Genomic DNA, 23,333 nt, shown 5'->3' with positions numbered 1-23,333 from the left:
ATCTGAATATATGTGTTCCTATCAACAGCAACCATTGCACCTCATAGTTTATCACTGGATATCAAGTATACTGAATATTGTGATGTATTTTATCTTGAATATGTTAACATCTTGAATATTAAGTCAGGGCATATAAACACATGCTCAGAAGCGTTTAAGAGAAATTGAAAAGGAGATCTTACACAAAATCTCCAGATGGGATGAAACAAAGATACATGTTCACACTCCCAAGCAATTTTGTGCCAAAAGAAACCATTATTAAGACTGTGACAGCAAGCACCAGAAAGTTAGAAAAATGCCAGAATCATGGTTGTCTGCACAACTTAAATTCAGTTCATGTGTGCATATGCAGCATGGCAGTTTCAATGGCATCAACATATTCTGTTTTTCACAAGTCCCTTTACTCTCAGTGCCCAGAGGAGGTGATGACTATTCGTTGAATTACTGTTCAAAATATTGTTTGCTCTCTGTACAGTCTGTACACTCAGACATTTTTCTTGCACAGCAAAAGGTTACAGACAGGATTTCAGAATGCTGCTCTGACAAATTTCCCCAAGAGTTTTCTGCATGCCAGTAACTGTAGTGGCTGTGTGGACTAATGAACAGGCTTCCCAGAGCTTTTAGGGATTGTTCAGTGCATTCCTAGCATTCCCATTTTATACATGGGCAACTAAGGACACACACTAGTGTTAAAAAGGCTCTTTAAGCCTCTCTGGCCAATTTGAGATAGCTATGATCTCATTTTTACATAGTTTTGCATAGCACTGCATTTCAGGCATGATTCTTATTCATTTCAGCAGCAGTCTTGAGCCTCACACCCATTGTGTCCAAGCTATTTAGGGCACAAAAATTACAAGAAGGGATTTGCACTTACAAACCCTGGGGGACCTGAACTGAAACATTTCTACAAATCACATTGCGGACTCTCGTCTCAGACACAAAAATACATCATTAGGATTTATACTACCTAGTGTGAGGCCTCTAAAAGATATTTTCAAGCTCATCTAGTCACTTCCAATCTAAACTAATCATTTTTTTAGAATCAGTAGAGAGACAGAGTCTGTGCCAGAGAGCTCATCAGCTTGCCTGCCCTGTACATTTTAAGCACCCTAGACATCTCCTCTCAGGATGAAATACATTTAACACTGAAGGCAGCCTAAATAAATCATCATCTTAGGCTTGGATGACCAGCCCTTGAACAATGAGCTTAGATGAGACTTGATTAACAAGTGAACCGCTAATAAATTTTCTTCATTGAAAGTTTCAGGATTTTTGAATAATTGACTTTGTATCAGATAATGCTACACAAGCACCTAGGCGGGAAAACTTCGGGTGCAAAATGCAGGTGGTAGCTATTTTAGTAACTGTTAGTGGTACCAACCTGCAGCCTCCCTAGAAGGTGAAGCAGACCTTGCCCACAGGTTTCACAGGCTTTGCCAGGGTAGGGACCTCACTTGCCCCTTCCCTCCTTCTTTTCTCCCATTTGTACCCATCTGGGACTTGGACTCAGCCTCCCTCCTCAAACATGACCTATCCCCAAGCTACTCTCTTCAGCATCTACTGGAGCTGATTCCTGCAGGATACCTTCCCAGGACTTCAGCTCCTTGGTCAGCCAGCTGCAAAGTCCCTTATGAATTCAAGTCTATCAACCCTATTGTTCCAGCATCTGATTGTCCTTCTGCAGGTGGGACTGAGGTTGGCGTGAGGGGAAGAAGTGAGATGGCCTTAAAGCAAGCCCAGATGCTCTTCCCAAAACCTGTCTCTGAACAGGTTCTCCTATTTAGTAATGCTGCTGTGAGGGAGGCCATCGTATGGGAAACACTGTAGGAAGAATCAGACAGTCAGCAGGGCCACCATTACCAAAGTGGTTACGTTCTTCTATGTGAGGGGCAGGTCTGCCATGAAACCCATGAGTGTCAGCTGCCATAGCAGGTATGGAGAGGATCTCCATGAGTACACGAGGCCTTTGGAGTTAGCACAGATCTCACGGGTTGAAATGTATTCAGCTACATCTGCCCATATTCTAAGCCACCAGTCTGCCCAGGTAACCAGGTCTTGTGTCCTCCAGCTTCTCCCATGCCTAGCTGGGGCTGTGATGGGTCTTCTACTGAGTTTATTAAAACTCTCCGCTGTTTCCCCTTTACATCATTTCTAGTGCTGGTTCTCAATACCCGACAAACCCCAGCCTTATCCTCACCTCTCAGTTACTGTCTGTCACCAAAGCACTTGCCCACTTCTCTCCTCCCTCCTCCTCCCCCTCCTGCCACACTCATCTTGCTCCAGCCTGTGTTTGGGTTATTTAAAGGAAGAGAACAAAAGAAAATAAAGAAGCTCTGAATCTGGATAACTCACCCCAAAATCTACCCAGTCTCCAGCAACACAAAGCTGACGCTGCAAGGAGAGTCCTGGTCTGTTCTGGGTGAGACAAGCCCCAGCCAGATGTAATTCTTCAAATAATTAAGTAATTAAATTCTTCAAAGTGTTTTCAGTGGGCAACTCAATTAAAATTTTATAGACTTGGAAACAGGCCAAATTTCAGTGGATTTTCAGACAAAATTCAAAAGTCCTAATGCAATGGCAACCTTCATAGTCCAAAGTAGTAATAGTTTAACTAACACCTCCAAAAAAGGCACTAGATGTTTTTAATGTTGGATGATCGTGTTTCTGCCATTTCTCCCTCATTCTTGGGAATGGCTCAGTGGTTTGAGCTGTCTTATTTTGATTGCAGTTTTCTCTCAAACTAAGCCTGAATAAACCTATTGTGTAAAAATATAGTCCAAATAGGACTTGAAGAGCTATAAGCAATGGAAAATGTGATTTTTAAGGGAACTGACAGACAGTCTTAAAAGTGATACCAATATTTATTCTCCAGTACTTCTGCTGTTTATGTGCCTCTTAACTGGAATGGGCAGGCTACTGCCAGCTCACACAGAGAGCCCTATATTCCTTGTGTTCAGTGCTAGCAGTTATGACTGTGAGCAAGCAATTAAGAAATATGGAAATTTAGCCATGATGGGATTTGCATTCTCATGACACCAGTTGCCAGAAGCCACTCTTCCCGGTGGGGAAGAACCATGGGACTGTGTCAGGACTTATCTCCAGGCACCTGTGTGAAGGCTCTGTCACCAACAGTGCAGCCCAGAACATTGCATGTACTCCTCAGGGTTGGCACTGCTATCTTTAGGACTCACGTTGCCCGTCTCAGGTGCTTGTTTCCCAAAGGCATGGCTGTTTCATTCATTCCTTCCTGACGGGGGTTAAACCCTGACTTATCTCCATCCAAAATGTAGTGGTATGCACCCTGTTTGAGGGCTGATGCTGTGTTGGTGCCTTAGAGATACAGAGGAAATTGAAAAACACCCTCTCTGTTTCCATGAATATCTTTGTAGCCAGGGAGGCAACAAATCTGTAGAAACACTGAATTCAACAGTGCATTGTGAGAGGAGAGATGACACTGCTAGGGTCTCTATTACCAGTTGGAGGAGTCAGACCAGGACACGCAATGATTATCTAATTTCTTCTTCTTTTCTGTCAATAGCTGTTGAGCTAGATTAACTGCATCTCATTTGGCTGCCTCTCATTTCTCTTTAGAGGTGAGAGGACAAATCTTGCTGCTGCCACACTGCAGCGCAGAGAGCTCTGACTGCAGCAAGCACTGTGGCATTGTGCTGCACTGTGCTAAGTGTGCCAAACACTTCTGCTGAGCTCCAGCATTAGTGACATATCAGCGTCTCATTAACTTCCATTCTGTTAAAAGAAACGGCAAGATTGGTGTTCAGCACTGAGGCCTTCGTTTCTTATCTACGTGGAATGTGAAGTGCTCATAACTCGACAGCAAATGATATTCATCCTTCAAAAAAGTTCCCTGCACTCAGTAGCTGATCCCGTTACACATTATTAGCCCCTTAGTGTGTCACTTTCCCATAGGGATACATTATCCTTTACCATTTGCTAGCATGGGCTTGGGAGTGGAGTGCAATGGGGGAGGGAAAGGAGGGAACCAACCTGCTGTGTGAATCACACCTTGCCACATGTGTGTGGGGGGCCTCCAGTAGGTGCACATGTGCTACAAACACAAATATGTTCCTTTTTCCCCAGCAGATACCAATCACCACCCCAACATTCTTACATGTGCGCGCTCCCACAGGGAAACCTTTCAGTCCAGCCACACAGAAGAAGGGGAAGAACCATTTTCTTCATGAAATGAAATAAAGACACTTAATTCTATTGCATCCCAGTCCAAACCCAAAGAGATGGGGAGAACACGGGTGGATGTCTCCCCAAATAAGGATGTCTCCTTGAAAGAGGAGTTTGTGTTTGCTGCCTCCAGCTAATAATGGTGAGGACAGAGAGGCTGGTAAAACCAGTAAAAAAAAAAAACAGTAAAACCTGTGCTACTATTTGTTCTTTACAAACTAATGCTTTACTTTCAAATTACAGTAGAAAAAAATTATCAGTTAATAGACCAAAAGTAAATAAATGGCATATACATATATGGTATATAACTATATGCAAACAGTAAGCATGCATTTCGTTTTCAAAATCCAATCCTGAAGTTTAGTCAAAATGGGAAATATCAAGAAAGAAGGTTATTGAATACTCGAGATCAAATGTTGTCTGTTCATCATAGCTCCCTCAGCCCAGTCTCAGTAAGCAGAGTTTTGACTCTTCCTTTCTCACTAAGCAAAGTTCTGAGCAGATCAAGCCCATTTTCTCTCTATATAAACTCATGATTTACTAATAAATAAGAGCTATCTCTGCCTTCAGAGGGGCTGACATGAAGCCAGCTGAGTGTTCTCTGTCCAGATATTCCCATGTCCAAGTGTGATTAGCACCACTTTGTCAAATGTAGCTCTAAGCCATTTGTGAACACCTTCTTTGTTTGTAGTAGCACGCTCAAACCTGCACAGGCCTCTGTGTTTGCTCTTCTGTCTATCCTATTAACAGTGCATCACATTTCAAGATGTCATACGGCAGAGAACCACAAAAATGCTTTTAATCAATTTAAAGCAAACCAAGGTAATTATTTTTGCTCTGGATACACAATCCTTGGTACACCAACCACGATATACACATTCTGAGAAAGCTAAATTGTGTATCAAGTTCTCCTGCTGTAAATCCAGAATTACCATGCAAGACTTCTTTAGACCACATTTGAAATTGTTCAACTGTAATTATACCATGATACCTATAACAATTAAACTGTGGCTAAGCACAATTGAACCCTGTGAGTTTTCAGGTATTATCTGCTTGGAAAGTGTTAATAAAATATATCCATGATCTTGAGAGGTATTTTCAAGTAGTTGAGAACTGATGAGATGCCTGGCTAATTGTATTACTGTATAAGAGAGTAAATAAAATCATACATCATCATTTTTTTCCTGTTTTAATTCCACTATAATATTTACAGCATAATGTGTCATTTCCTTACTCCCCGGTTTCCTTTACTACAGTCTATTTAGTTATACATGTACAACCAAGAAAATCCCTCAGTTCAGCACTCATATCTCTTTTGAAAGGTGAAAAACAATAAATTAAGAAGTAAGGTACAGAAAGGAGAATGCTGTTTTAACTGGAAGAAGCAAGAATGCATGGGGAAACTGCCTGTAGCAGTCTGAATGTTGAATTCACAACTATGCTTTCTGCTACTACATGGCATATATATTTCAAGGTCAGCTAGAATTTGGCAAAACATTATGTTCTCTTTTTTCATGGTGTCAGTGATAGTAAGTTATTATTGCAAATACAAACATTTATATTTCTGTCAATAAACAGGACTGCATTACTAACCTGAAAGGCCAAGAGAAGTCACGTGCGAAAATATGCAGGGAGCAACAGCTGTTAGCCATTATTTTCTCCTTATCCTCCCAACACCTCTGTGTCAGTTTGTTTTTAATGGGTAAATCACACTTTCTTCATGGGACATTTTCTCATTTGGGGAAGATACTTAAAAGAATTATGCAACAATTGAGGGCCACTGGCCAAAGATATTTGCTCTTAGTTACTCTTAGTGTACATGTTGAATCTCACTTTTATGCTTTATCAAACAAATAATGCTGATGTCAAGTTGTTACTCCTTTGTTGCTACTAATGTGATGATGCTTCTGCATTTCTTCTTTAACAACCAACCCAGCCTCTATTCTCCTCTTCTTGTACAGCCTGTGTTATCTTTCTCAAGAGAGAAATACCAACTACAGAAATGACTCTCACTTCATTTAGGCAAGAGAAGAATCTGCCATCAGACAGCTTTTAAACATCTGTTCTACACTTTACTGCATTTGACAAAGTTTCACAGAAGCCCTTTGGAAACTGAAGAAAAATAGATACAATCTTGCTTATGATCAAATTCACCTTACTGTGCTAGCTGCTTTGCTGTCATCTCAATTTCTTCTAATTGTAAAGTGAATATTTACCAGCAATCTGAGCCTTTTGCTCACTCTGGTTTTAATCAGTCCAACTCTAGGCCACAGTGAAAATGAGATCATAGAATGGTTTGGGCTGGAAAGGACCTTTAAGATCATGTAGTTCCAACCATCCTGCTTAGGCAGGGATACCTCCTTCTAGACCAGGTTGCTCACAGCCCCATCCAGCCTGGCCTTGAACGCTTCCAGGGAGGGGGCATTTACAGCCTCGCTGGGCAACCTGTTCCAGTGCCTCACCACCCTCACAGTAAAGAATTCCTTCCTAATATCTTGTCTAAATACCCTCTTCCAGTTTAAAACCATTTCCCTTCATTTCCCTTCATCCTGTCACGACATGCCCTTATAAAAAGTCCCTCCCCAGCTTTCCTGTAGGTCCCCTTCAGGTACTGGAAGGCTGCTATAAGGTGCACCTGGAGCCTTCTCCTCTCCAGGCTGAAGAGCCCCAGTTCTCTCACAGGGGAGGTGCTCCAGCCCTCTGATCATCTTCATGGCCCTCCGCTGAACCCACCCGAACAGCTTCATGTCCTTCTTGTGTTGGCGGCCCACATGGACAGCCACAAAGCACAGCAAAATTATTACATAAATTTTATTCTTTTTAACATTTGGCTTAACCCTAGTGTCCTATGAAGCCAAACTTTTCACTGTGAAATGCATTTTCCCTTAATTACATCTAAAGTCATAATCAATACCATGGATCTTCAATGAGCCAGTAAATGAACTGGGTCTGGATCTCTTTTCCAAATCTATGGCAGCTCAATCCTCCCAACCTGCCCAGCTCCCCAGGGCTGTCACTGCTACTGCGTATTGCCTCTTATATATGATCCCTACTGCTGCTCACGTGCGTGCATCACCAATTGCAGTCTCAGAAAGAAAGAAAAAAAGAGAGAGAGAGAAAAAATAATAATAGAAAGCAACCCCTTTTGTGCTCAGGTATGCAGTACGAGTTTGGCATAAAAAAAACACACATGGAGCAGCTGATGCTGGCAGTGGGATAAAACTCCAGAAGCACATGAAAAAGAGTAGAAGAAGGCACCTTTCCTCAGTAAGGATACCCTACCAAAATGCTGCTATGATAGTGAAGCCTTATCTCAAGAGGGAAGAAAACGTCACGGGGAGTGTATCAGCGAGACTATGTCAAGGATGTATCAGGGAAACAAGGATCCCTGCCCGTGTCACTGTCTCCATCACCCCAAGGCGGAATTCCCCTCTTCTTGCCTGAGCTCCGTACGCAGGCACCGCCCGGGGACCAGCGGACGCGTCTCTCCAGCAAAAGGCCGCTCCTGCGGAGGCGCTGCCGGGGCTGCCCAGTGCCCCCCCGCCCCGCTGCCTACTATGTATCTGCTGCGGCGCGCTTCGCATCGAGCCGCTGCATCTCCCCCCGGGCCGTTTGGGCCATACACGCGTCCACGCTCCGTGTTGACATAGCGGCGCATTCCCGCGGAGCCTTTTTGTTGACAGCGCTGACAAATGAGCCGGGGGAGGTGGGCTCCGCCGGCGGCGGCACCGCGGAGTATAAAAGCCGCCGAGCCCGGGGCGGGCGGCGTGAGGTGTGGTGTTGCGGCGGCCTCTGGCTGAGCGTAGTCCCGGCGGAGCATGGAGGTCGGACGGCTGCGTTGCGGCTGCCCGCACTCGGTGGCTCTGCTCCCGCGGAGCTGCGCCCGCGTCCCACGCGGCTCCGCACCCTTCGCCTCTCCCTCCTCTTCTTCATCCCCTCGCTGCTCCGTGCCCTTCTGGAGGCCGTGGACGGCTGGCCCCGCTGCGGTGAGTTGGGCTGGCGGGGGCGGCGGGGCCGCGGACTGTGGGCTGTGCGCCGGCCGCAGGGTGACCTCTGCTCTCTCGTCCCCAGGTGCGCAGCCCCCGCAGGCTGGCGGAGGCCTCTCGAAAGCTGGCGCAGTATGCCCACCCCGTGAGGTAAGTGGGGAGGGGAGGCGAGGGCTGAAGCAGCTCGGTACTCGTTGCTGTGCCCAGGGTTAAAGCAGGGAGCAGAGGGACAGTCCCTGTGGTGTTCTCCCAGTGCAGCACAGCCATGGGAGCAAGTGGCCAGAGCAGGGTGTGAGTGCTGCCAGCTCGTGTAACTGCTGCTGGAATTAATGGTTAGGGCAGGGATGCTACCTGCATTGTCACCTCTGAGGGAGCAATGAAGCAGCTCCTGTTGAATCTGTGGGAAAATCTGTATTCGGAAGCGCTAGTTGCAAGGTGCCAAATCTTATTGCATAAGGTGTTCTTCCTGGTGAGATGCAGCTTTCTCCCTAACCTAGGCTCTGCTCTGTCAAATGCAGGTCAAACCACATAAGCAGTTGCACTGGCTCACTGCCCTGACACTGTCCCTGTGTGTGAGTGAATGCTGCAGGGAACACTGGGAATGAGATGTTACAGAGCAAGTGTGCTTTGTGCTGCAAAGGAGGCAGTGTTCTATTAAACCATTGCCTAGAAAGCATTTTTGTACTTGCTAGAAAACCCTCTAGTTCTGTTCTTTAATGCACTTCTGTTATGAGCGGTCTGTAGTCAGCACTTAATTATTTTGCATTGTGCTAGTCTCTTAGCTCCTGGGATTTCCATTGTTTCTTGCAGCTACATCCAAATGGTAAGCAAGAAGATGTTAGTCGAAAAGGAGCGGAAACTGGAGCGGAAAGTTGTATATATTATATATATTGCAGTAACATTACTAGCTGATAGCTCTTGCTACACTATATCGTCAGCAATTTTCATGCTGATTCCTGGATACAACACAGACTACTTCAAAATCTAGACCTAGGTGGCATCTTCTGTAAGAAGTCAGTGGAGGATTCTACTTAGAAAGACAAGACTTTGATGGAATATCAAGGCCTGATAGAGGCTGTCATCATTCCTGATCAGTAATACTACTGATTTAACCTAAGTATTTTGAGAATGCTATTTGACACCCATTGTATATCCAAGGAACTGTTTCATTTAGAGCAGTGCTATTAGGGTTAGGTCCAAAGGAATACTGATAATGGGGTACCAGAGCGATAAGTTTCAGGCATGGATCCTGGGCTTTTGAGCAGTTTTGCTTCAGCACTGCATGTAAAGCACTATTTTCTCTCTTTAGCTGGAAATACAGAATCCAGAGAGTATTTTTCTACTTGCATGTTGAGATTAGTGTAGTCATTCTCCATGTGAGGAGAATGCTGTGGGAAGCTTGTCTAACAGAACATCACTGTTCCTTAATAGTCAGCCTTCAAGTAGCATGTGTAATAACAATAAGGAAACTTACTGTGTGCTTCTTTCAGACTATTTTGGCCCAAATCAAGGTGCTATGATTACTTATACCAGGAAGCTGAAGCACTTCTGAAAAACTTTCCCGTTCAAGCTACGATTTCCTTTTATGAGGACTCAGACAGTGAAGAGGATGAAGGTGAACTGGAACAAGATTCAAGAACGGAATCACACTGCTGATGGCAAGAAAGGCCGATCAAGGCTACTTCTAAGACTTAATTTAAACTTAATGTAAAATTGTATTATAGAATTTTTAAAGATAATTTATTTGTAAGTTATTCTTAATAAAAGTGGAATGTTTTGTAATTTTATCTGAGCCTTTGTTCTAGTCTTGCCTTGCTTCTGAGCAGGGAATGTACTGATTAGTAATTTTATTTTATTGTCTGAGGTCCTATATTTTGTAGACTGTAAACTTTGGTTTTAGGAGCAGAGAGCTGGATGCTTTGCTTTAAAAGGCTGTGGTTTTGTGGCTTCTTAAGCCTGAGAAAACAGGGAAAACCTTGCTTGGTGACTAAGCAGGCCCCATGTGGAAGCCTATCAAGGAATCATTCATCAAGGATTAGTTGTCTTCCAGGTACTCGAGTCTAACTTTGACTTGTTATAATAAATCAGTTTACTTTTGCCTTTTATTAAGGGTTTATCTTACATCATTTGTGAGCACAAATGTACGTGACATTGGGCTTACACGTCAAGGTAGCAGGGGGCTGGCTGCAGGGGAGCTCTCTGTGAGCAGAGCCCAGCGCTGCCCCGTATCAGATCTCCAGCTGCTTTGATGGGGACCTGCCGCTGCCACAGCTGAGCCGTGAGCGATGCTGGGAGAGGGGAGTGGGATATGAGAGAGAACAGCCCTGCAGGCACCGAAGTGAGGGCAGGAGGAGCTCCATGCGTGGAGCAGCAGTTCTCTGCAGCCCAGGAGTCTGCGGGCCCTGTGGTTTGGGGCAGTGCTGGGACACCTTCAGCCTGCAGGAAGGCCGCGTGGGACCGGTCGGGGAAGGCCGGCACCCCCCGGGAGGGACTCAGCAGCCTGTGACGGGCTGAGCCCGCCCACCGGGCCGCGCCTGCGCGCTGTGCCGGAGCGCTCCGCCCGCCCGCCGGGTGCAGGCCGGGCAGGCAGGATGCTGAACGTGCCGCCGCAGGCCTTCCCCGCGCCCGGCTCCCAGCAGCGGGTGGCCGCGGGCGGCCGCACCAAGGTAGGGCCCGCCTAGCCGCCTAGGGGACGGGGTTCGCTCGCAGCCGGCCCTGGGGCCGTCACGGCGCGGCCCTGCGGGGCTGTGGCAGCGGTCCGCGGCCGGCTGGGTTCGGGGCTGGGAGCGGGGCCGGAGCTGCGTCGTTACCAAACAACCGTACTTCTCCTTGTAGTGGGGCTCACAACGCTTCCTGTGCGGCCTTTCCACGTCGTCTCGCTTTTCTCCCGCAGCCTTTTCGGCTGTGCGCAACTTTAGTTTGCCTTTAAGTGTCCCTCGGAGTGTTCCTGTGGGCCTCACTTGGAAAGCGAGCTCAGTCGGTTTGGGACCCAAACTGTTGGAGTGAAGCAACACCCCCTGACTTGTGTTCATGTGTTCTTCAGTCTCCGCATTTCTGCTCTGTCTGCAGTGTTTTGAGTCCATGGTTCTTTCACTGTGTTCTCCACTGTCAGTATTTGGATCAAAGGGGCTCTCGTTCTGTGATGCCATTGGAAAGGAAGGTGCTAGAATTCTGTGAGACCTTGTTCTGCCCCTACCCTGTGAGCCAGTAGGTCACTCCCCTAGCTTTCCCTGGGTGAGACCTCCTGTTGCTGTGGGGTTTGCAGATAGTCTTTGTGAATGTTTGAGAATCCTTTTGGCTGGGTTACAAAATAGGAAGCTTCCTTAAGCAGCTTTACTGCTGGGCAGGGCTCCCAAATGACAGTGAAGAATATGGGTTATTTCTTGTTTTGCCCCAGTCTTCCTTGGGAAGCTTAGAAAAAGATCGGCTCTTTCTCCCTTTAGATTTTAATAATGATCGTACATTTGTTATTTTCCAGGTTCCTTTAAAACCGGGAAGGAGTCTGATGGATTGGATTCGATTAACTAAAAGTGGAAAGGACCTGACTGGTTTAAAAGGGAGGCTAATTGAAGTGACTGAAGATGAACTTGCTAAGCACAACAAGAAGGAGGATTGCTGGATATGTATAAGAGGTTGGTTACTGTGATGTTGCTTCTGCACTTTTTGCCTAGCTTCCTTTCTGTACTTGAAACATGACAAAACAATAAACTACCACCACCAAAAATCCTCACCCCAAAACAATTTAGTGTGTCGTCTGTGTTTAGACCAGGTGTAATGTTGATGTAGTAGATACAACTTTGTTCAAGTTGGCAATTTTATTTAACAAAGCTGTTCTTTGCTGTCAAACTTTTCTCAACAGTCTTCAAAGTTGACGTACCTAAAACTTATTTTGTGTTAAAATAATAACAGATAAGAATGTTAGTTGACACTTCTGACAACAACATCTTAGCAAGAATGAGACATTAAAAATGCTGACATGTACTTAGAGTCTTCAGTCTTGGAGTGTGTATCATCCTTAGCAGCTGAAGATTTTTACTGATTGCTTTTAAAGCATCTAAAGTCATAAAAATATGTAAAGGTGTTACGTAGATTGTGTAGGGTGGACTCTGGAAAATGTGTGTATGTAAGCCCATGTACCACTTCATAAAATTTAGAAAGGTGAATGATAATTGCCATACAGATAAATCTTTGCCTATATCTAGCATAGCAAATATCTGTGGTAACTGACTTGTGCTGTTTGTTTATTATTACTTTTATGAAATTTTAACTTAAGTTGAAATTATTATATATTGTAAGATGGCAATGTGCTAAAGGTAGTTTGAAGCAATAGCCCTCGCTAGATGAATATTTTCAGTGCTGAAGATGAAGCTTCTAGTCTTACAGAAAACAGCAAAATACTTGTTTAGAGGCTAAAATATATTAATATATTAAAATATATTAATATTGCTTTGAATTTGTTATGAGATAATCTATTTTCACAGAAGTACTGTTAAGATCAGAGTGGCTAACGTGACCTGTATAGGAAGAGTGCTTTGTTTAAGGATAACTTTGATCTGATAGGGAATTAAACATAATGTCATTGCTGAATTCCAGCAAAATTAAGGAGTTCTTGACAAGGATGACTGTTTTGTTGAGTCAAAAAGGAGAATGAGAGTGAGCTTTTTGAGCAAAATAGTGGGATTGTTAATGCTCTGCATACTGCTCTTGCAGATACTAGCAAAACTGTAATGAGAGGAGAGCTAAAGAAAATTTATTTACAGTGGAGATCTGTTCATATACCTTTCAAAAAACCACATCTACTACTGCAGGCAGAATCACTGCTTATAAATACTTCTTTCTAATCTCTTACTACCCCTAGACTGCCTTTCTGAGGTTTCTTTTCACATGAACTCTGTCATATTGTTTCTATATCGGTCTTTAATTTTTCACTTCTCTTTGTTGTTCTAGAACCAGTAAAGAAAAAAACAAGTGTAATTGAGAATGCTGATAGATTATCTGTAGACAAGCAGTAAAATAATTTAGCTTTTCCACAAAGCTGTTAAGTGTTTGTGTTTGTGTAGTTAGCCTATGACTCCGTAGTAAAAAGCAGTCGGCCCGGTTCCGTGACGAATGGGACAGGGGACCCACAGACCCACGCCGCAGAAAAGGGAGAAGGGAAACAAGGGTAGGGAGATGGGCCTGAAAACAAAACAGTGGAGAAACAAACTAATTTACTAATTAAGATATTGGAATGCAAAATAGCACACTATAATACAATATAATTACAATTTAAGCTGATAAATCCAATACAATGAGAGAGAGTGTCCAAAATTAAGGTAGGCCTTACTCTAATACCAATGATGAGAAGGCTGAGGAGAAAGATGCTGCCGGGACAAGAGACGGGACGAGAAGAGGGAACGTCCCGTGATCTGCAAACAGTTTTTATCTTTCCCTCTGACCAGAAAACAGTAACAGGGCAGTGAAGTCTTCTGGGGAATGTAGTAGTCCTTCTTTTCTGAGAACCAGGTACATACACTACATGATGTTATGATGTGGAATACCAATAACTGAAAATCATAAAACCATGACAAGCCAGGAGGGTCATCATCAAGAAGAGTTGTCACATAGGGCACAAGTATATAAAACGGGATGGCAGGGGGTTAAAGAACAGCACATTAGATGGAAAACTGAACGTTTAGTTGACATTCGGGAGTTCCGAACTGTTTAGATTTTCCCTAGTGCATTTTCTTATGTGCAGTAACCAGTCCTGTACACAAGATGGCGTAGTGGATACATCTCTCAGAAGATCAGGTCAGTAAAGTGTGCAAAAAACCTTTCTTGTCCACGAGGATTGTTCTTACCAATTAGGATTGTCCCAGGGATGTGTCTCCCTCATCTAGTGCTGAATGCCTCCCTTTCTGGAGTAATGTACACTTTATAAAGCACACTATGCTTTTAACTGACACAGTTCCACTTTAGTAAGTTCTTGTTTTGATAATGTTTAATTTCTTGAAATATTTTGCAAGGTAGTCCTGCAGGAAGAAACATGTCTGTGTTTAAATCTGCTTATAGCTTCATTCTCCAAACTGATTACTCTGTTGGCATTGTGGTAATTGGTCTTCATAATTCCAGACCTATAAAGCATTTTTTTTTAATCTCACTGGAAATACAGAGTAGTGCTTGTGTAAAGAGAATGCTGAATCTTTTTATTGAGACAAATTTGTCATCGGTGTTCTTAACCTTTAATGAGCAGAGAGTATGTTTAGGTTTTTTATACTGCTGAATCTATAGAGGCAAAGTTTCACTGCTGATGGTAGTAGTTTTTACTTTTGGAAGACAGTGTCTTCCCCTACTCATTTGATTCCGTAGGTGATGAGTGACGGGGAAACAACTCTGACAGCACTTCAGCAGTGACTTAACTCAAAGGGATAACAAAAACAATTCCCTGCACTAACTGGCTCGATTTTGTGTCTCTATTTAACTGACCTCTGGCTCTCATACACGTTAACTAGACTATGACACCTTCATCTTCAGGTGTTTATTTAGTTAGAGTCTTAAACTTGCAGGTTTTCTCCAGATGTCAATCCTGCAGTGCCATACCATTTTTCCTAGTGAACATCTCTGTGTAATATGTCTTGGGTTCTGTACGACTTTGTGACTTCTCTTTCTGATTTTGGAAAGTCATATTGCTTGCTATTACACTGTGTAATATATACTAATCTTTCCGCTGTTTCTGGAGATAGTTCAATAGTGGTAGTGGTTTTAAAAGATGTTACTCCCATGGTCTTGTATTCCATTTTCTGCAGGACTCGTATACAATGTCACACCATACATGGAATATCATCCCGGTGGCGAGGATGAACTAATGAAAGCAGCCGGAACTGATGGTACAGATCTCTTTGACCAGGTGAGAACAATTGGCAGTGAATGACACTTGATCACTAAAAGGTATTTAAAAAAAAATGCACGTTTTCTGATTATTTTAGGTCATTCCAGTGGAAATGGTTTGAACCATTTAAGATCGAAGTGAAGGTAGTGGTTTACTGTTCAGAACTGCACTAATGTGCTGAAAGAGAAATGTTTAAATTTTGTATCAAAAATCAATAATGAAAGTATTCTTTTATGTTGAGATTTTGCTTCAATTTGACCATTTTAACAAATCAATTTTTAGCAGAAATAGCAATTAAACTTCAGATTCCTACTCCCTTAATAAATTCCTGTACTGACAAATTGCTGTCAGTTGAAAACCATTTTCTTCTTACAGAGCATTAATTTTTTGACAGATACTTGTAGTGCTCTTCTGTCTATTAACTTGGTTACTGCGTTATCAGTGAACAAAGTACTAAGGAAAAAGTGCTGGGACTGCTATTAACTCATTGTGAACAAATCAGAAGATGACGGTTGGTCTCTTCTTTGTTCACCATTTCTTTAAGGCTGAAAAGTAAGTCTGCAGTCTTCCTGTAAGACCTGGTTTTGTAGAAGATGATTCATTGAGTTGGTGTTTTTGAAATCAGACATTCTTCCCATCTCCTTGGCTCACAAGGTTTTCCCAGGAAACTGGGGAAGAGCAGAAAGGGAACTTCATCTGTTTCTGAAAGGAATTTTGTCATTTCTTTACAGTCCTTATGTCACAATATGTTACGTCTTCACTTGCAGAACGTAGTTAAGAATGAATGTAAAATAAAGGAGAGATGTGATGATGTTTTAGCCTTGTTTTGTTGTCTTCAGTTAATCCCTTGACAGATTCAGTGTCTGAGCACATGATGTGGGTATGTTTCTCTGTTGGTCTCAGAGCTGCTCTGAAGAAATTTGCCTTTGCTCTCCTGAAAATTTACACAGTATCAAGTTGTGACCTGAAGTTCTGTAGCTAAATCACTGTCAAGTATGGTGTGAGATACTTAGAAATGGGAATCCTGGCAGCGAAGAGGTTTCCAGAAGCCCAACAAACTGTATCTGAACTTTGTAACATACTTGCTATATTTTTGTTTGTTTGTTTTGTCATGGGAGTGGAAAACCATGTTCAGGTTTTGATTTCTGCCTGAGGTCTGGAGGCATTTCTGTTGCCTTTGCATTCTGTATCTGTTAGATACTGGTATATTTAAGAGTTTGGTAGATTGCTGGTGTTTCTTAAATTTCTGAAAAACATAACTGTCATTCAAAATTTTCCATTTTTTTCCACTGCCTGTGTAAAATGCAACTCAGACTTGTGGATGTGACTTCCTTATCTTGTCTACTTCACTTGTCCAGTTGAAAGTTTTTATTTTTAAATCTCTTTGTACCATTCAAATTCGTCATGCCGTACTCCGTTACCTTCTCTCTTCCTGAGGTGTTATCCTGGATGCCCTAACAGAGTGGGCTTTTCTGCCATCTATTTCCTATGGAAGTTCTCCATTTCTGGTCTCTAAACTACTGCTCTTTCATCATTTTATTTGACTTTCTAAAATAGATTATTTCCCAATAATTCAATGATTGTCAGACAGAAACAAACAGAAATGCACCAACTTCATCAGAGATGTCGATGTGTCTAAACTACTGTGCTTTATGTTTTGTTTCCCATGTCAGCCCCTTTCCTCGTATTTGTGTCCAAACGAGGTTAATTTCCTTTGTGGTAAGGACAAATTCTGTTAATCATATAATAAACATCATGAAAACACTATTTTGAATTTTTTTCTGTAGTTCAAGGTTGTGATGAGCAGGTACTGCAAAAAAAAAAAAAAAGGATAAATTAAGGTACTGTCACATAGTCAGGGTCTTTTTTTGTTTGTTTAAATACCTGTTATTTGTAAAAGAAGTAAAAAAATAAGCACTGAAAAATTTGAACAATTGGTGTCTGGGTTGAAAACAAAAACAAAATGCTAAATAATGAATTATATTAGGTGTTCTGCAAAAGTGGTATTTGTATCTTAGTGCATAGAGCAACAACACGGTAAAAATTACAAAAGTTGTGAAAATCAATTTTGTTAATGTAGGTTCATCGTTGGGTCAATTATGAATCGATGCTGAAGGAGTGTCTTGTTGGGAGAATGGCTTTCAAGCCTATTGCTGCTCCAAAAGGTGAGCGCTTTTAGAATGACATAATTTCTGATTATGCTGTATTCCAAAGTTGTCTGGAAGTTGCAAGAAATCATCATATTTACAAGGAGGATCTGTATTTTGACACAGAGGTGAAGGCTGTTGCATATGTGTAGTCTTTTGGGAGTATATACCTGAAAAAGAAACTATTTTATAAGTGAAGACATTTATAAATAATGTATTGCTACTTTTTTCTTCTGCTGTAAATCACCAGAAAAGAGGTATGTGTTTAGAGAAATAGATACACATTTTTTTCCCGAGGATTGCTCTTTCTTCAGGTCCCAGCAGGCAAGCTGACCTGGACAGCCCTCTGGTGTGATTTAGGGCATCTTAAAATAGGTCATTATTTTCACCTTGATGATTTCAGCACAAGACCTGGGCCTTAAAAGTTGCATATGAAATGAGATCTGTGAACACAGTTCATGGACAGTTATTGTTTTTAGGAAACTCCTGACTGGATCTGCTAAAGTTAGAATTTATTTGGAGAAAATGTTGCTGATTCAGCAGACTCATCAGAGCCAAGACAGTGAGAGAAAGTAGTATATTGTCTTAAAATGCTGGCAGTGGTTTCTAAAGACTTTACTCTTCAGTATTTGTTTTGGTTTGTAGGCCGCAGTGAAAAACGCCAATATCTTGCAACCAGATACTGTTACTGAATTACTACCCTTAGCAAAACTGCTGTGAAAGCATGAGAGAGTTAACATTTGCAACTATTTTTCTCACCTTCTTTGGCATTGTGTAGGTTACAGCTTCAGGCATCTCTTGGAGCTCTTCAACATCTTGAAAGGGAACATGGCATACTTGCTCAGCACTTAGGTCACTTTGTCAGTTAAGTTGAATTTGTTCTGTACACGAAGGGGAATAGGATTTTACATCTCTGTGTTGCTAGGTAGTTAATTCTTTGTAGAGTTTTTAAGCTAAGTGCTGCAATGCAAGGAGATACCTTGACAGCATAACTACTTCATGGAGTTGAGGTGTTATGGATAAGTTACTGCCACTTTGTCATCTGAGTCACAAACGTAAAAAGTAAACCTGACTTTTACTGATTTCATTAGTGTAACTTTTCTGCAACTGGAAGGAATTCTCTTGACAATAAATCAGTAAAAAAATAAATAAATAAACCTATCTTTGCTCTTGCCAGCTCTGACGGTCCATTTTCTGCTGTTTATTTTTACTCTACTTTCTTCTGTATTAGGACTGCTCTTATCCATTTTGCTGTAATAAAACTTGCAGGGTAAAGGTTACACGTTGTATGAAAGTGGTTTGGTTGCCTGTGTTTCTTTTGGCCATTTCAGGCTTGAAAATTGTTCCATTAATTAATAAGACCATATTTACTGAAATTCTTTGTGTCAAAATTCTTAGAGTTTACTGTGATTCATGTTGAGTTATATATCCTTCTCTTTTGAGTAGTGAACTATCAAGCTTGTGATTGACCGTCTTCAGCTTGTCTTTTCTCCTTCCAGAAGACTGCCTTTGACAAAGTTTGGATCTGAAAATGGAGGAATAAAATACAGATTTAGTACGAGTATAGAGGAAGGACTTTGAATTACAGTATAAATTGCTTTCTTTTCATGGCAGAGTGAGCTTTTGATAGCGGGGCAAGCACTGGTATGTACTGTTTGGTATTCAGTAGCGTGCGGTGTAGGTTTGTTGGGGCGCTGCTGGTAGATTTGTGATCTTCAGTTCTGTTTCCTGTGTTCTGGAGTATTTTGGAAGATAGCATGGTTATTTATTCACTGAACATTTTGCATTCTTTCTAGGAGTCTTTTGAAGGTACTAGTGATAGTATTGCCAACTTGTCTTTCGAGAATGCTGCATGGTGTGTAGGCTAGTGACTAGCAAGAGATTCTAAAGTGTCACTTCTGCAATGTTACAGTGCAGTAGCTACTGTAGTACTCAGGCATGTAAAAGATCATTTCAGAATCTCTTTTTTCCTGCCATCTCCCTCAATGAACCTTTACAGCATTAAGCTTTTTGCCATTATTTTGCTTGATTTGTCTTCAAGGTACTCAGCTGTAACATCTGTGCTAATGTGTATTTTATTGACTACTGTCAATAAAATGTTGACGTTGACTACTGTCAACAAAATGTTGTGTATTACTACTGATGGTGTTTCTCATAGACTCATTAGTGTATGTTACCACTGAAGTTACATACAGACATAACTTGGGAGCTGGAATGCATGCACTTATTTGTATTAGGTCTCTGATATTAGGCTGAAATGAAGGAAATGAAATTAGGCTGTAGTCTGATCCAAGGAAGAGAGAGGAGGGATCATGTCTTGGAAAGGATTCTGAGCAGGTGTCCTTGAATCTGCAGTGCTGATTTCAGTGCTGTGTGTTAAAGTGTAGTGAAAAGATAGTATACTTCTGAGTGCAGACAATTACCTGTTAATGACAAATGAGACTTTGTGACTGACTTGCCTATCCTGGCACGTAGATTGAAGTAATGTATAGAAGAATATACAGAGAAATACAATCTAAAACAAAAGTTTTGGGGGAAGTGTCCCATTCATCTTGTGGAGTGTTTTCACTTCAGTGTGAAACTCTCTGACGAGGGCAATTCTTGTTCAGCTTTGAAGTCCTTTTACAATACTGTATGCTTTGTGGATTGTTCCAGAAGCCTTTCCTTCATTGCTATCATGCTGGCATTTTTCCTTTATTCCTGACTGCTATGATGGAGAGAGCAATGGGAGGGGTTCAGAAGCCCATAATAAGGGGAGATCTTCTTCTTTTTAAGCAAGAAGATGAATGTTTCCTCCTGCTTATGAAAGGGTGCGGGAAGAACAGATTGCATTCTCCTGCTTCCCCCAGACCTGTCTCATAATAAAGGTGAATACAGAAGGGGTCTTTGTACTGTTACATATTGGTATATGTGAGTAGAGAAAGTGAAAGGGGTCTGAGTACTTCCAGAGGACTAGAAGAAGGATATGTGACCAAGAGGCACTATGGCTTTGTCCTTGAGTTAAGCACTATGTATACGAATTGACACTATGCATTCATCTACTTAGGGCTTTCTTTTTCTGCTTTTTCTGCTGTTTTTTTTGTTTTGTTGTTCTTGTTTGGAGATAGTTGCAGCATACTGGAGATTTAATGAAAAGTTCAGATGATAACTTGTCAAATAAAACTACTTGAGAGAAGAAACTTAAAGGAAGGTTTTTGTTTTCCTGGGTTTCTGCCAAACAGTTGAGGTAGTGGTAGGTCAGATTCAGTGTCTACTATATGCTGTCTCCAAACAGTGTCTGACTTACTTAGCTACTTGGCTATGAAGCTTCTCATTGCACAAGGAAGTCTGTGTTGTTTGTTTTTAAGATCCAGATAAGTTCTTGTTTCCTACCCTTCAGTGCTGTGCAACTTTTTGCATGTTGCATTATAGGGTTTTTTTTGTTATTATTACATGTAATCTTTTGGAATAGTATCAGTGCTACTGCACTTAATTGTGACTTCTTGATGCCTGAAGCATCCTGGTCAAACTGTTGTTGTTGTGAAAGGTTTATTTGGAGAGCTTTGCTTTGGCTTATTTTTATAATATGATGTAAGCAGGTACTGTGCTACAACTTCTTACTGTCATGCTCATTTTTCTTAGTGGTTGTAGACATTTCTTCTACCCTGCATGAAGAGAAGAAACAGCTTAATGGTAAGTATTCTTCTGGAGCAAGGTGGGAAGTGAATCTTAAACTTACCTGAACATTTTTTAATGCACAATGCTTATCCACCTTCTCTCTGTCTTTACATTTGAATCTGATTTTGAGGCTGTAGTGATCTTTCGGAAGGGCAAAAGGCAAAATCCTAATCAGGCATTGCAAATTCAGTGATTACAAACATTAGAAGATGGCACTGTGGTAGTGCATAAAATGGAGCTATGAGATGGACAAGCTTTCTACTAGAGAAGGTAAATCAGAAATAAAAATATGCTACTGAAATCTGCTATTGCAAGAGTGCCAGGCTTTTTGATCCTTCTCTGTGTCAGAAAAACTAGGTGGCCATGGGAATGGAATTGCAAAGATGTGACAAAAACTTGGATAATGCATAGAATGATCACTGGAAAACGAATCGAAACAGAGTATATTACTTGAACATAGCATGGCTGAACTATTTGAGGTGTAACCATGAGAATAACTAGGCTGTTAATTGATGTGCTCTAAGACAAGCAAATATTCTGTTCTGTGATATAGGAGGTTGACACTAGTCCTTGCAGAGATAGGGAAGCGGTCAAGCTTTGCACAAGCCCCTGGGCTGTTAATTCATGTTCTCTAAGGGGAACAAATATTCTGTCCTGTGAAATACGAGGTTGACAGTAGTCCTTGTAGAGATAGGGAAGCGGTCAAGCTTTGCAGAAGTCTTCACTGAGCCCTCTTTGAGTACTTGGAGTAGCCTTGCTTGCAAGCGTACAAGAACTATGCATCCTTTTTAGGAAAAGTTACAGAGTGATTAGTTATCTTAGTATACTAAGAGGCTTCCTAAGAGAATGTGTTTTATGAAGTCCAGCCAAATGAGGTGAGCTGGGGGGTTTGCTGGTGAAGGAGGTAAGATGAACACCTGTGAAGGGAAGTAATACAGTTTGAGCTGAAGGCTGACTTTTATGCCTAAAAGAGTACGAATTGGTATCTTTCTTCTGTTCTTACTGTCTTTCTTGCCATCTTGTGTTTTGTGAACACTGTATGTTGTATTTGATTTGTAAAAGGCAGTTCACCTTGCAGTATGCAGAAGCATTGTAGTGCACAAAAATACCTATGAGTAAGAATAAATCATATATAAGTAAGCAAAACTGACTTTTTTGTTGTTCCTGTTCTCCTATGTGTCCTTTTACAATGTTAGGCTAAACTTTGTGACAGGGTCTGCGGCCTGACTTGATCAACAAACATGTTGGGAGCATATTCGTCTTGCTTTGAAAGGCAGGAAGCAGTGGAACTCAAACTCAACTTTATTACATTCGAATTATATTGCTAGGCAGCAGTTATTAGTCATTAAATACACTGTTAGTATTTTGATTCAAGTGGAAAGTTAGTTGTACCATCTATTTTGGTTTTCATATCATCTTGATTAAGAGGGCTTATGAATTAACTTTTCTTGTCTAGAATACGTGACTCCTCAGGAAACAATTCTAATTGTGGTTTCCAGTGAAACTGCCAAAATGCTGATGCTTGCTTCTTGTGTTCAGTTGACCTATTTGGTAAGACATTCTCCAAAACAGGGAAGGTTTTTGTGCTGACTTTAACTGTTGTGGACATACTTAGTTTACCTTCTAAGACATTTCTCTTATTCAGTTGTTGTCTCGCTTTGTAGCTCTTGGAAACTTAAGTCAAAATTAGTCTAGAAACAAGCAGCACTGTCTGAAAGTTAGAAAGAGAAACCTACGTGGGCTCTGATTTTTTTGTTCTTTTCTAGGAAGTTGTTGGTATGGTGAAGATATTTTGTCCTATTAATCAAAATGTATAAATAATTATTGTGTAGTGTGCTCATATCTATTAACTTAAATGCATCCTTGATTTTTGTGAAAATCAATTGCCTGTGGTGTAAGGGACAAGGAAAACTGAAGTTTCCAGGATGTATTGCTCATTATAAGTCTTACAGGCAGATACGTTCCTCAACATCTCTTCATGTTTGAGTTTCAAACAAAAGATATAAAAATTTCAACACGCTTTTATTTCCAAAGCATACTTGAAAACTTCATATTTGTTTGAAAGCAAGTAAGTATCAAAGGCGTACTTTAAAAATGAGCTTTCCAACCTTGCACGTTCAAGCTAAACTGAATTTCTTGTGTACCCAAACTCTTAAGGTAAATATTTCTGTAATATTAAAAGTAAAATAAATGACTTTGGCAGTTCCACCATCTGAAAACAAGTTGGTGTTTGAGTTTAAGCACATCAGAAATTAAAAATACATATGGCATGGAAAAGGATGATCGGAGGAGAGATTGAGTTAGGACTTCAAGGACAGAAAACTAAATCTTGTGGTTCAACCACCTGAGATTCTTTAGTGTAAGTAATGTATGCATTCCTATTTTTCTTAGAAATACTTAGAGTTTATAAATATGGATTGAGCTTGTTCTGGGCCTTCAAAGAGCAAAGAAAATAATAGATACAGAAAGTTTTCACAG

At 41.5% G+C, this 23,333-nt stretch overlaps 2 protein-coding genes across 3 annotated transcripts in view; both read left to right on the top strand.

The window, feature by feature from the left end:
- Positions 7,943-10,616, top strand: RIPPLY2 (ripply transcriptional repressor 2). The gene is made up of 3 exons (XM_021391055.1): positions 7,943-8,183; positions 8,269-8,333; positions 9,674-10,616. The coding sequence occupies exons 1-3, from the start codon at positions 8,016-8,018 to the stop codon at positions 9,837-9,839; spliced, it is 399 nt and encodes a 132-aa protein (XP_021246730.1). The 5' UTR covers positions 7,943-8,015; the 3' UTR covers positions 9,840-10,616.
- The window catches only part of LOC110395951 (cytochrome b5 reductase 4), a 29,771-nt gene continuing 17,145 nt past the window's right edge, over positions 10,708-23,333 (top strand). Inside the window, exons 1-5 of one of the 2 annotated variants that reach the window (XM_021391053.1) lie at positions 10,708-10,849; positions 11,662-11,815; positions 14,969-15,069; positions 17,132-17,216; positions 20,820-20,870. In XM_021391053.1, coding sequence (XP_021246728.1) covers positions 10,775-10,849; positions 11,662-11,815; positions 14,969-15,069; positions 17,132-17,216; positions 20,820-20,870 — 466 coding nt within the window. In that variant the 5' untranslated portion in view covers positions 10,708-10,774. The remainder of the gene's footprint in view (positions 10,850-11,661; positions 11,816-14,968; positions 15,070-17,131; positions 17,217-20,819; positions 20,871-23,333) is intronic. The other variant, XM_021391054.1, reaches the window with a different exon arrangement.

This window comes from Numida meleagris, chromosome 3 (assembly GCF_002078875.1).
Source record: "Numida meleagris isolate 19003 breed g44 Domestic line chromosome 3, NumMel1.0, whole genome shotgun sequence".
Classification (NCBI taxonomy): domain Eukaryota; kingdom Metazoa; phylum Chordata; class Aves; order Galliformes; family Numididae; genus Numida; species Numida meleagris.
Note: the sequence above shows the minus strand (reverse complement) of the source record. Positions and strands in the feature narration are given on the sequence as shown.

What these genes read in the sequence shown, in the direction of transcription:
- RIPPLY2 (XM_021391055.1), top strand. Translation starts at nt 8,016, where the DNA reads ATGGAGGTCGGACGGCTGCGTTGCGGCTGCCCGCACTCGGTGGCTCTG. An exon ending in GGACGGCTGGCCCCGCTGCG is followed by an intron (nt 8,184 to 8,268) that starts GTGAGTTGGGCT and finishes TCTCGTCCCCAG; the next exon opens with GTGCGCAGCCCCCGCAGGCT. An exon ending in CAGTATGCCCACCCCGTGAG is followed by an intron (nt 8,334 to 9,673) that starts GTAAGTGGGGAG and finishes TGCTTCTTTCAG; the next exon opens with ACTATTTTGGCCCAAATCAA.